General features: G+C 30.3%; 1 protein-coding gene and 1 non-coding gene across 2 annotated transcripts; one reads left to right on the forward strand and one right to left on the reverse strand.

Moving 5' to 3' along the window:
• Positions 1–2,193: 2,193 nt before the first annotated feature.
• On the reverse strand, positions 2,194–5,118 carry LOC114727322 (probable serine/threonine-protein kinase PBL7). The gene is made up of 6 exons (XM_028914021.1): positions 4,480–5,118; positions 4,107–4,364; positions 3,832–4,004; positions 3,607–3,686; positions 3,333–3,480; positions 2,194–2,570 (listed from the first exon to the last, which is right to left on the reverse strand). Exons 1-6 carry the CDS (start codon positions 5,000–5,002, stop codon positions 2,220–2,222), a joined length of 1,533 nt encoding a protein of 510 aa, XP_028769854.1. The 5' UTR covers positions 5,003–5,118; the 3' UTR covers positions 2,194–2,219.
• A 7,357-nt stretch (positions 5,119–12,475) lies between these two features.
• TRNAS-AGA (transfer RNA serine (anticodon AGA)) lies at positions 12,476–12,557 on the forward strand. Its single transcript has one exon. It is a non-coding gene; the product is annotated as a tRNA-Ser (tRNA).
• Positions 12,558–12,805: the final 248 nt, after the last annotated feature.

A 12,805-nucleotide genomic window follows, 5' to 3' on the forward strand; every position in this document is an offset into this window, starting at 1 on the left:
CTAGGAACATTGTCACACTATGAGCCATTGAGCCTCCAGTTGGAGAAATAATATTGAAGGATCGTTGTCCTTAGTTGACAATTACGCATATGGAAAATTTGGTTAGACTTAAAAAAACTGAGCACTTGTTTGGTCGAATAAAACAATCGGCACCTAATACCACTTATTTTTTTTCCTTTTATTTTGGTCAAAACTTAAATAACACTTTAGTACCTGTTTGGATTGAAGATAGAAAAAATACCTTATTTTCAATTTTGCTTTTAAAAAAATTAGATTGGGTAAAAGTTAAATTGGATAATATGATTTATATTTAGATTTACTTTTGAAAAAGTTAGATTTGGTAAACATAAAAGTTGTTTGGGTTATAATTAAATAAGTAAGTTTAGTTTGTAAAATCACCAAAATAGATATAACTTTTACTACATAATGTAAAATGAAAAATTATCAATTTATATAATATAATTTTTCTTCTCAGAACACTTTTGCAAGCTTCAATTTACCACTCTATTCAAAGTCATTTATCAAAGAAAAAAAAAGTTTGTTCTTAATTACGGGAAGTCACGGGTAGCATAAAATTGACAAGCTTTTTTTGTTTTTTTTTTTTCAATTTTATCCATATTGATTTAATAAATGCATAGAAAAAAAAAAGAAGTAAATTGGTGAGATAAAGTATAAAACATATTTTTAATACCTTTCTTTAATAAGGGCAAATGTGAAAAATTACCAATATAAGTAACCTATAAATAGCAATAGTATTTAATTGAGTGGTTTTATCATCTTATTTTCATTGAAGTAAGTGGGACTCATAAAAACTTTTCTCTTTTCTTTTTCTATGATTTTTTTCTCTTCCCTCCACGGTTAAAAAGCATTTTTTCTTTTATAAGTAACTCAAAATAACTTATAATTTTTACAAATTGAGATTAACTTTTGGCTTAAAAGTTACTGCACAACCAAATAAGAAGCTGAACCATTAACCTGCTCTTAGGTTTTGAATCATGACTTTTTCCTCCCAAAATGCTGTGCCAAACAGACCCTTGCTGTGTGCTCTCAATGGCGTCTCAACTCTTACATGGAGTCTCAATTCTAAGGTCATTTTATGTCTTAAAATATTAAATGAGAGAACAAATTAACATGCTCATATTTTAATTCAAGAAAAAAAATTAATTCATAGGTCTATATAATTTTATCTAATTTTTAATTAGGTTTTTTGTACACTTTACGAGTCACATAAAAACTACTCCTCTGGTTCTTAATATAAGACTCATTTAACTAATTTGATTAGATTAAAGAAGTTAAGTAAGTTAGTTAACTATAAGAAATGTGACACGTTTTTCCTAAAATACCATAATCATCTTTCTTAATACCCCATCTCCTTCTTCTATTTGATTATGATTGAGGGAGTATCCATAGAGGTAATTTATAAAAATTAATAAATATGAGAAATAGGTTTTATTTAGACCAAAACCAACTCAACAATTAAATTATATTAAAGAGCAGTGGAGTACAAGAACTTGATTAAAAATCATCAAATGAAATCATAAGAAGTTGTAAATTAATTTACTTATGTTTTAAAATTATTAAATAAAGGAGCATGCTTAATGCTTTTTAAAGATTTCGCTTCGCTTTCGATATGTGTAATCATTCGTAAACATGATTAAGAAACGAGTTTGAATATTAATTAAAAATTCTTACGTGTTAAGATTTCTAATGTCCTTAAGCCGTACACAATAATGAAATTCTCTCTCTCTTTTACGGTCATTACATGTTATTGGAACATCTCTTGACTCTTCTGTGAAATGAAAATCCCACTACTCATTCTTAAACATGAATGCTTCAGAACCATCAACTTACAACAATCTCGTACAAATAAAAGTCTTCCGACCAAAAGGAAAAAAGCAACAAAAAAAAAAAAAACAAAGAAAAAGCCATCACACTCCACCCTTTAAGAGAATCAAAAGGACAAATGGAAGATATAAACCCAACAATCTTCCTTTGAGCTCCTATCTATATACAAAAGGTCAACACTTTTCCACATCTAATCCTATCAAAAAAATTAAATAAAAAAAGGCAGATTCATAAGCATACCTGATTTACAAAATTATCATTAGACTAAACCAATGATATGATTATAAACTTTTGCAGTTTAACTAATGATTAGTTTAGTCTATCTGTCTTTAGCATGTCAAGTGTCCACTTAAATATTTCTAAGCTGTCATGTTTTAGCGACCAAAGAGGTAATCATCATCTTCAAACTCTGAAATGCCCAACATAGCCAAAGCCAAGTGACTTTTAATCTCTGTGTTTGTTTCTTGTAACTGGGTATAAGAATCAAATACGGATCCATTAACACGAAAAGATGGCTTCCTCCTTTTAGAGAAGACTGGTTCTTGACCTTTCAGGATTGCGATGATCTCGTTAATGCCGGGTCTGCGAGATTCTTCGTTTGTGACACAGGCTGCTGCAGCTTCAATCATACGAGATAACTGGTTTGAGGATTTTAAGGTGTAATTGAGTTGAGGATCAATCAGTTCTTCAATGGCTTCTTTCCCTTTATGAAGCAATGGTTTAGCCTGCCAAAGAAAGCCAGACTAGATATGAGTCAACAAGGCTCAACTGTGATTAAAAAAGGACAAAATTTAGTAGCCAAACTATTATTGAACAGTGTTAATACCAAAGAAAGGTATTACTCAGAGATGTAACATGATAAATATTAAAGAACAAGCCAAAATAATGATCAAGTATATGCCTTTTTGTTTCCTACATTTTTTATCTAATCTTCTAAGTTTCAATCTTCATATGTACCATTTTTCGCATCTATTCAAGCTGACCAGTCTTTTTTAACAAGAAAGATTTTTTTTTTTTTTGGGGGAAATTTAAACTAGTAATCGATTACAGATTCTGTGATGGGATGATTTTCATTTTCAGGGGAATTATTTTGTACTACGACCAATACATATTCAAGTATTGTTAGGCTCAAATTAAAGGTAGCTCTTCTAGTATAATTTTTTTCCATTGACAAAATTTAAAACATCAACCTGACCATCATTATTTTTTATAAGCTGACTTTTAGACATTATTCAGTATTTTCTGTCAGTTTCTCATAGCAATTATGAACAGGTAGGTTATTATATAGGCTAATGATCCTGACGTTAGGAGCTGATGGCAAATAGACATCATTGGCTTCTTCAAAGTCAATGAGCAGCACAGTATAGGGCTTAGCTTGTGCTTGCAAGTTATGATTTTCCTCAACCACAAACCATTTCAAGAATCGGTTCAACCATAACCTAATCACAAACCAGCACAAGTTTTCAAGAATCAAGGAATTAACCTACCCATGAGACTAAATTCTCTTCTCCTGGTGGCCTTTCTGCTTCAATGGGCTTCCTACCAGTTATGAGTTCCAATAACACCACTCCAAAAGCATAAACATCAGTCTTATCTGACACCTTCCCATGTTGGAAATACTCAGGAGCCAAATAGCTATATGGGAGAAAACAGAAGCCCAGAAAGAAACTGATTCAGCAAGTGGAACAAGAAAACAAATCTTCCAAAACGAAAAAATGGTAAAAACGTTGACAGAATATTTAAGAGGAGTCAAGTTTTTACCCAAATGTTCCTTTAACCGTTTTGCAAAGGAAATGAATCGAAGGTGCTGAAGTCCATGTAGCTAATCCAAAATCACATAGCTGTAATATAACAAAACAATCCATCAGGATCACTTGCATGATCTAACTCAGACTCAAGTGTCAAAGACTATTGGCAGAGATCAAAATCCTGAAATAGTTTGCAAATGATATTAGACTAAATCTGATATCCAAGGAAGCATCTAACCTTGGGAGACTTTCTAGAGGAAAGAAGAATGTTAGAGGGCTTAATGTCTCTGTGAACAACACATCTTTTAGTTCCATTATGCAGATAAGAGATTGCTTCGGCGATCCCAACTGCAACTTTATATCTCACAGACCAAGGCAGTGGTGAATTTCCCTTTACACCCTTCTTCTTCCCTGTGAATAGGTATGAATGTAAGTATACATGAGTCAGTGAAACTCGTCAATCTCAAATGAAACAAACCCACATGAAATAAAGAGTCAGAGATAAGTAAGCACCATGCAAGTGGCGCTCTAAGCTGCCTCCTGAGACAAATTTGTAGACCAGAAACAAACCCTCCTCTGGATCAGCACAAAACCCCACAAGAGGAACAACGTTTGGGTTGTGAAGAGAGCTAGCAATCATCAGTTCTCTACAGAATGACTTTGCGCACTCCTTGTCTTCTTTGTCCAGTCTTTTAATTGCCACGGCACTCCTCAGAAGTCCAATTTTTCCTCTGAAAACACAGCTCAACGCCCCTCTTCCCAATACTCTGCCTACCCATATAACAAAACAATGAATTACAATCTAATATAAAATGAGAAAAATCTTACTTAACATGGCAAGATTATCAAGTGCTTCATATAGAGCAACCCAGAAAGATTTGATTACCTTTGGAGAAATTCTGGGTAGCAGACAGGATTTCACTGTAGTTGAATCTGATCAGAGTATTGGTCACTGGCAATATGCTCTTATTCAATGAATCTATTCTCCACCATTTTAGCTCCCGAGCTCCAGATTCACTCACCCCATTATCCAAATTCACCATCAAGACTGTCGCAGCAGCGGAAGAACTCATTTCCAAAGATTCCAGCTCAACCTGAGAACATATGTTGAACCTGAAAGATGAGTGAACCGATTGTGGGTCGGCATTCGTCGACTCCGCCGGACAACCGCCGGACTCCGCCAGTAGCCACGCCTTGTTTTTGCCTTGACCCTGAATCATCACCCCGGCCTTCCGCCGGCTGCGAGGCAGGGAAATACAGGCAAACCCAATCATCCAGAGCATTTTTCTCCAAGTGCTTCTGAACTTGAGCTTGTTATAGTCGTAGTAGTCATCGGTGACTGTATCAGGAGCATTTTGTGGATTCGAAGACTCCCAGGAGTCAGTGCAGGTTTCTTGGGAAAACCCCATTTAGAAGCTGATACCAACAATACCACAGAAACCCAGTAAAGAGAGAGGTAGATAGGGAGAGAGAATGGCAAAAAGTGGAAGCTTTGAAGGTGGTTTGCTTGAAGAGTGGGAGAGAATTTCTCAATATCAAAGAGAAGATGTGAACGAATAAAATATAAATATAAATAACAGAGAAATGACGAAGGTGAAAATGTGATGTTCTTGCTTTTGGCCTTTATTTATGGGAAAGGAGAAAGAGCATGAATTGACTGAGAGGCTGGGGAAGAAGAAGAGAATCTCGCTGGTACGGCCCAAGGGGACATGAAGCACCACAGTGGCATCATTCTTAGCATTATTCAGTTGTTAACAAGGTGAAGGAACTACCCCCTGGGAACTTTCTCTGTTCATGATCACAGTTATTTTTAATAAGCTAAAGCATATATTTGCTTCTTCTTTTTTAATTCAAGATTTTGAGTTTTGTCCCTAACTTTAAAAAACATATTTTTAATTTTTTAATTTGAAAATTATTAATTTTAAATAATAATTTTTTGAAACAATTATAATTATTTTAAAAATTAAACTTAATATGTTTGTATTTGGGAATGTTTTATCAATATTCAAAATCTCAATATCATCATTTTTTTTATTAACAATTTTAGAGTTAAAAAACTAAAATTATACTTTTCAAAATTAAAGAACTAAATTGAAACTTTGTGCAAATTTAAATAACTAAGAATATACTTTAGTCTTGTATATATATACTCCTCCAATCCTAAATGTAAGACCTTTATATAAATATGTATAAGAGTCTTATATTTAGGATTGGAGCGCGCGTGTGTGTATAAGCTTAGATTTCATGAGCTGAGGGAAATCACACTTTTTTTTTTTCAACATTCATATAATCCGTTTTAAGTTTATAGAGCAAAGCTTCACATCAATTTTTTTTTGGTTGGAAAAAGCTTCACATCAAATTTTAAGATCATGCCCAACCTATACAGTCAGATTAGCTACTTTATTTTGCTTAACTTTTGGACTAAAATTTTAATTAATTTTCATAATTCAAATTGTGAATTCATCGTTATCATTAAATGAATATCAGTTAATATATTTTTTTTGGGCTGAGAGTATCAGTTAATATTAATATTAACATCAAATATCAAATGAATGAAAAGTTGATAATAAGTCATGGACAGTACAAATAAAGATCGATATAGACCAAATTTAAAAATAAATTTAAAAAAATTATACTATCTTCGCATCTATTTATATATATATTAAGTTAAATAAAATGTTAATATTATACAAATTAAATTTGAAATAAGGCTGACTTAGAACAATTAATGCATTAAAAGCCTAAAACTACTATTACCATGTTTAACTTTAGAGAGAGGGTAAAGAGTGAATTAAGGAAAATGACAAAATAAGGGTGACATAAAATGGAATAATATGATCTTGATGTAATAACATAAATTAAACAACACAATCTGTGAAGGCTGATTCTTGATTCTGGGCATGGGATTCCATTTGAATATAAAATAAAATAAAAATCATATAAATCAGGCCGTACGATGCATCCAGTGGCTTTCGTTGTTTGGTGAGCATCCAACGGTCCACAGCCACATTATCCCTAACAAACCCCCCATAACAGCCCGCCTTTGCTAATCAGATTTCATTATCTCCCGCCAGACAAAATAATAATGCATTCCATTATAATATTTTTTTGGCCAAAATAATAATTATTATTATATTATTGAAGATCTAATAATTGGTTATTTGGTTTTGCGACCATTAATTTTTTTTATTATTTTTTGCACGTTATGAATATTGTAAGTTATATGGCATCCGTTATATTCAATGACTTTAGCATGTCGTGCCATAGTCTTTACCACTTTTTTAGGACGTTTGGCTGGTGCATTGAATAGAAATACTACAGGAAATTTTAGTCTTTTAATATTTATGTAATTGTTAATTAAAAATAATTATATTTTATTATTAATTTAAAAGCATAACGTTTTTTATTTTTTTATTCTAATTATAAAATACACCAAGTTTCACACTGGCCATGTTTGATGCATGGACAACCCATCTCCTCTGGGTTCTAATTATATTATTATATCAATATATTTATTAAAATATGTTATTTATAAGTCATGAACAATATAATTATTTTTTTCAATTGCTATCAACAGCAAAAACATATCCAATAATATCTGATGAATAGTACGTAATAAATCGTTAATAAGATAAAAAGAATTTTAGGTCATGTTCATTCTAATGCTTTCAGTGGATAAAGTCTAAAGTAGTTTAGACCTTCTATTATCTACAAATTAAAATGTTAACGATAATGAGTGTTAACTATAATACTGTGAGATTATTTGAGTTGTTTGTTTAATAATAATAATAATAATAACAATTATAATAATAAAGAAGCCGCTCTCCTCCGAGACGCTTGTCTAGTGAGTAGTGGCAAATTGAAGCATTTAAAAGTTTGGTTAAGTTTCATTTTCCTTAATCTTCCAAGTTAAGAAATTCGTGTGCGATTGCTTTTTCCCATTAATTCTTCAATATTATTCATAGATGTTTCAACAACTAAAGCTAGTTAAAAAAAAAAATAGTCAACTTAAAAAAATTATGTCCTCCTTCCCCAGGAGTCTATTAATTCGGAATTTATGATTAAGAAAATTGAATATTTAATTTGTGCAAAGTTCACAAGTAAGCTCTTTCTACTTATTGCATATGGATTTGGATTTTTCTGTGTTGTTCTCTTATAGATGAAGCAACTTAAGTATATAGCCTTTCTTAGACGTACTAATGATATTTTGCCCTTGTATATAATTAATAAATAATTGGATGGTCAATCACATTTATACATTATTGAGTAACTACTATTTGTGCGCATATATATATATATATATATATATATATATAAAAGGTCCTCCTTTAATCTTAAGTAATTAGTATTTCTGTCATTTTTATAATGATAATATGCGCCGTCTAATTTTCTCCTTAATTATCATTTTGACTGTAGGTCAGAATTAAATCAAATTATAAATTTTATAAGTCAAGCATTTATTTATTGCTTTTTATAATAATTAGTAGTAATATAACGATGATGATGATGATAAAAACAACAGCTTATATGTAAATATCCAGTGTTATGTTTTTGTTTTTGTATTTTTCATGTCGTGCATAATATACAAATATATGATTTTTGCAAGTAAGTGTATAATTTATGTATGCTGATGAGTCTAATAGATAATTAGATGTGGTCTTGTGTTTACATGTTCTCCAATAATCTCAGCATGACATAATTGATTATTATCTATATATATAGACCACCGATGTGTTATTATATGTAAATTTAGTGTTATCGAAGTCCATAAAAGTGTTGTTAGCAAATCTAATTTAGGATTTCGTAATTTCAATTTTTTATGGGATTTTCCAAAAAAAATTAATTCAGAGAACATAATTTCATCATTCTAGTAATAATGCTCTGGATGTTTTGTTACAAAGGAATTCAATTGCAACATATTTTCTTCCTTCGGACCATAAATGTAAGAATTAAATAAGAAACTTAGTTTAATTAATTCTAAATGTAAGCCATCAGCAACTTTTGAGGTTGTTTTATTTCTAATTAACTTTTGTAAACTAAGATTGAGGTAAAAATTAATTAATGTAATATTATACATGGTTGAATAAATTTTTATAAAAAAATCAGTTTAGCGGAAATTTGCCATAAAGATACATTGAGAGCCAGTTTTAAAAGATTCAAATACTACTATAAAGTGGGAAAAAAAGCCAAAAACTAAAAATCAGAAGAAAAAAGTTGCTTTAATTTTAAAGTAACTTTTTGAGTTAAAAAAAAAATCAACTGTCTTCAAAACTCTATCAAGCATTATTTTTTTTCATCCAACTATCTTTCATTATTCCTAGCTCACTTCCAAGAGTCTCAGGTGCTACCCCAATTCTCAAACATGTATCTTATCTCCAAAATTTACAATTTTTTTGGGTGTATATTAATTAGTCATTCTCAGCAATGACTGCCAGTCAAGAAGAATTTCCCTATACATACGCAAGGCACAGCCAATTTAGTTGAAGAAATATGGGAAATGCAATTAATGTGAGTGTGTTGGGCATTCTATTTCTGACACTACAATTTAATTTAATTTTGATGAAACCCACCAAACTGATGTCTAATACGGTAGTATTTGATGGATAAGGAGGTGGTTAAGTTTCCCCAAACAAAACGTCATTGACATTAATTAAATAGCCGCAAATTAGGTTGGGTTTATTAGTATTTTTTTAAGTATTTTAAATATGTCAGGAATCAGTAACAAAGTTGAGATATGAATATAGCATAGTTCCAGGCCCCAAAAAAAAAAGAGATAATATGGTTTACCAGCAAAATGAAGAGCATTGCACATTTTCATGTACGTTCTTCGTATGTCAATCATAGAGTATATGAGATTTCTAATTAATTATTTTTTATTAAAATAAATGTCATTATATATATTCGAGGTTAATTGGCATATTATAACTTTTTTTGCCAAGGGTTGGCATGTTGTAATAAATATATGAAAGTTGCATACATTTTTCTTTCTAAAATCCTAGTACGTATTTTGTATTGTTTAGATTTCAAAAATTGTTATTTGGAAAATTCTGTGTATAAAAATGTATTAAGATAATTTGCCACATACACCATACAAACCCAAGTTAAAATAAATATTACCCTTAAAAATTAATTTATTCATAAGTTATAATAGCAGTATAGTACAATTTATTTTTTTTATTATGTCAACATGTAAGCGCTGGCCGCAAAAAAAAAAAAAAAACATGTAATGAGATCCATGCCACTTATATTATATTCTTTTACTCTAATTTATAAGTCACTTAAAAAAAATTTTAACTTCATTAAATCTCTTTTAAAATTCAATAAGTTTTTAACTTTATCCCTATTTGATATATATATTACTCTATGAGAACAAAATCAATATAATAATATATGAAGGGTAAAATTATACATTTATATATAAATAGAAATAAAAATTTCTTCTCTTTCTACTTTATAAATAGAACGAGAAGAGTAAATTATAAATAGTAAATATAGATAGTTCCAAGACTAGGGAAATAAGCACGCATTAAGCAATTATATGAGTAAGTAACACAGCCATGGTTACTAAGTGCCTGTTTGGGTCAGCTATTGCTGACCCAAACGTGACTTAAAATTGAAAATAAGCTCAGTAGGAGAAAGAGGCCCATTTGATAGAGTTTTTTCACAATTAAGCTTCTCAAAAATGAGCTGTCAGATCGTGCGTTGTAAAAAAAGCCAGGAAGAGCAGCTTAATGAAACTGTGGGCAGAAGCTTAATGGCAGGAGTTGGGCGCTGGCTCCATTGAGGTCATTTTGCCAATTATAATAGGACACGTGGCGAGATGTTATTGGAAAAGAATAACACCACCTTCGTTAATGAGCAAAAAGATCCTCCGGTGCTTCAGTTCATATACTTAGCTGGGTGCCTCAAACTTCTATTTTTGGATGAAACTTGAAGAACAGAGGTTCAAAAAATCAATAAAGTATATTTCTGAAAATAAAATAATAAATATATTGAGTATTAATTTCTTTTCATTTCTCTAATGTTTTCAAATTTAATTCACTCATTAAATTTTACTTCTTCATATTAAATTAATTTAAATTTATTATATTATGTCAATTCAATTTTTTATCATGTTTCACTTTATAATTAAATTAGTTGAGTGCCTCTAATAGTCTAATTTTTATTTTTGGATGAAACTTGAAGAATGGATGTTCAAAAAATTTAGAAAAGTAAAGAAAAATTTCCCTCCACTAATCTCTTAGTCTCTTTAAGTAAGAATAATTAATTAGCTAAAATTAGTTCAAAAAAATAATTAATCATGTTTCACTTTATATCTAAAATATTTTTTATGATTTCTCTAAAATTTTATAATTTAATTCACTCTATAAATTTGACTTTTTCATATTAAATTATTTTAATTTTATTGTATTATGTGAAATTATTTTTTTAATCATGTTCCATTATTTATTAAAACTCATATCCATTTTGGTCATTTTATAACCAAATTTACTTCTACTCAACCATAATCCAAACAACTTTTTACCAATCTCACTTTTGCAAACTAGCTTTTCTGAACTTCAATCCAAACACAATTCAACTTATCCAATTTAGCTTTTACCCAATTTCACTTTTCTATAAGCCATTTTTTTAATAAGCTATTTTTCTAATCGCTAATCCAAACGGACCCTAAATTTATTAAGAGACAGTCTTTATTGTCTTCCCTGATTTTCATTGTATTTCTCTCCGAAGGCCATTTATTCAATTTGTCATTTTGTTGACCCCTCGTTTTCTTTGATTTCTTCCATCTTCAAACTCTATCTCCTGGGATTAAACATATTTGGTGAGCGAAGTGGGAGAGATAAGCATTCTTGTTATTGTCCACGTTGAAGAAGGCATGACAATATGAGTACTTGTTTGGAATGGCTGCGCACTCCTTACAAGGCAGTTTTTCAATCATAATTTATAGAATATGAGGTAGATATGTGATGAGAGGTTTGTCTTGACTTACATGAATGTGCTTATAAGAACTTTTAATATAAGCAGTTCCAAAACAAACCCAAGTGAGATGTGATGGTTTTATAGTAATACTTGAACTTATATTGATCCATTTTATTTTTTAAAACTAATTTCTTTAGCTTATAAATTAATATATATAATATACTATTATATAGGAATATTTTAGGAAGGCCATGTTACATTTTTTTAGAATTAAGTAATTTATTTAGCTCACTTAATTTATCAAGATTAATTGAGTAACTCTTTTATTAGGAATTAAAGAACTATTTTTTTAAATATTTCATTTAAGGTAATTGAGAATTGTTAAAAAAAGCAGTCGATTTCTTCCTGTGGTGTTAAATTAACAACTTATGGATGTAGTATTAAAATAAATAACTAAATTCCAAAGCATGTTAGTTTTATAGAGACAGTGATAAAATAGTTCATTAATTCACACATGTTGATTATTGTTAAAAAGTAGATGATGAGAAAACCATTTTCCATTTTTGTATTTTTTTTGCCAACCATTTTTTATTATACAATAAGCTTAGGCTTAAGGCTTCTCCTTTTATTAGAAACAAAAAAGAACATTTGTGAAAATATCTCATCATAATCTAACCCTTGTTTTTGATAAAATTGTGACTTAAGATTAATTAAAGCCAACCAAACTCTCAAAGTTGTCTAGCGAGGGCTTCATAGCCAGATTCCACGATTACAAATAAATTGAGGGCCTTTTTTTTTTTAAAGCTATTTTGTATTTATTTATTTACACATGACCCAGCAAATAAATAAAAACAACAGTATCATTTATTCCTTTCATCATTTTTTTTATTTCTATAAAATTGGAGTCAACAAATTTCACAAGGCTGACATTTAAAAAGATGCACTTGACCTGACCAACAACAGTGGGCGTGCCGGAGTGGTTATCGGGCATGACTAGAAATCATGTGGGCTCTGCCCGCGCAGGTTCGAATCCTGCCGCTCACGTGTTGTTTTTGTACTTCATCAATATTTTCGTTCATTTGGGCCAACACTTTTATTTGCTTTTCACTTTTTATTTTTCTTGGCCAAGACGCTGCTATGTTTTTTTTGGGCCAACACTTTTTCAATACTTCAGTTTTTTATCAAAACCCAGTTCACTTTTATTTGCTTTTCACTTTTTATTTTTCTTGGCCGAGACGCTGCTATGTTTTTTTGGGCCAACACTTTTTCAGGACTTCAGTTTTTTACTTTTT

Source organism: Neltuma alba, unplaced genomic scaffold (genome assembly GCF_004799145.2).
Source record: "Neltuma alba isolate B1F8T4 unplaced genomic scaffold, ASM479914v2 tig00012465_pilon, whole genome shotgun sequence".
In the NCBI taxonomy this organism is placed as follows: Eukaryota; Viridiplantae; Streptophyta; class Magnoliopsida; order Fabales; family Fabaceae; genus Neltuma; species Neltuma alba.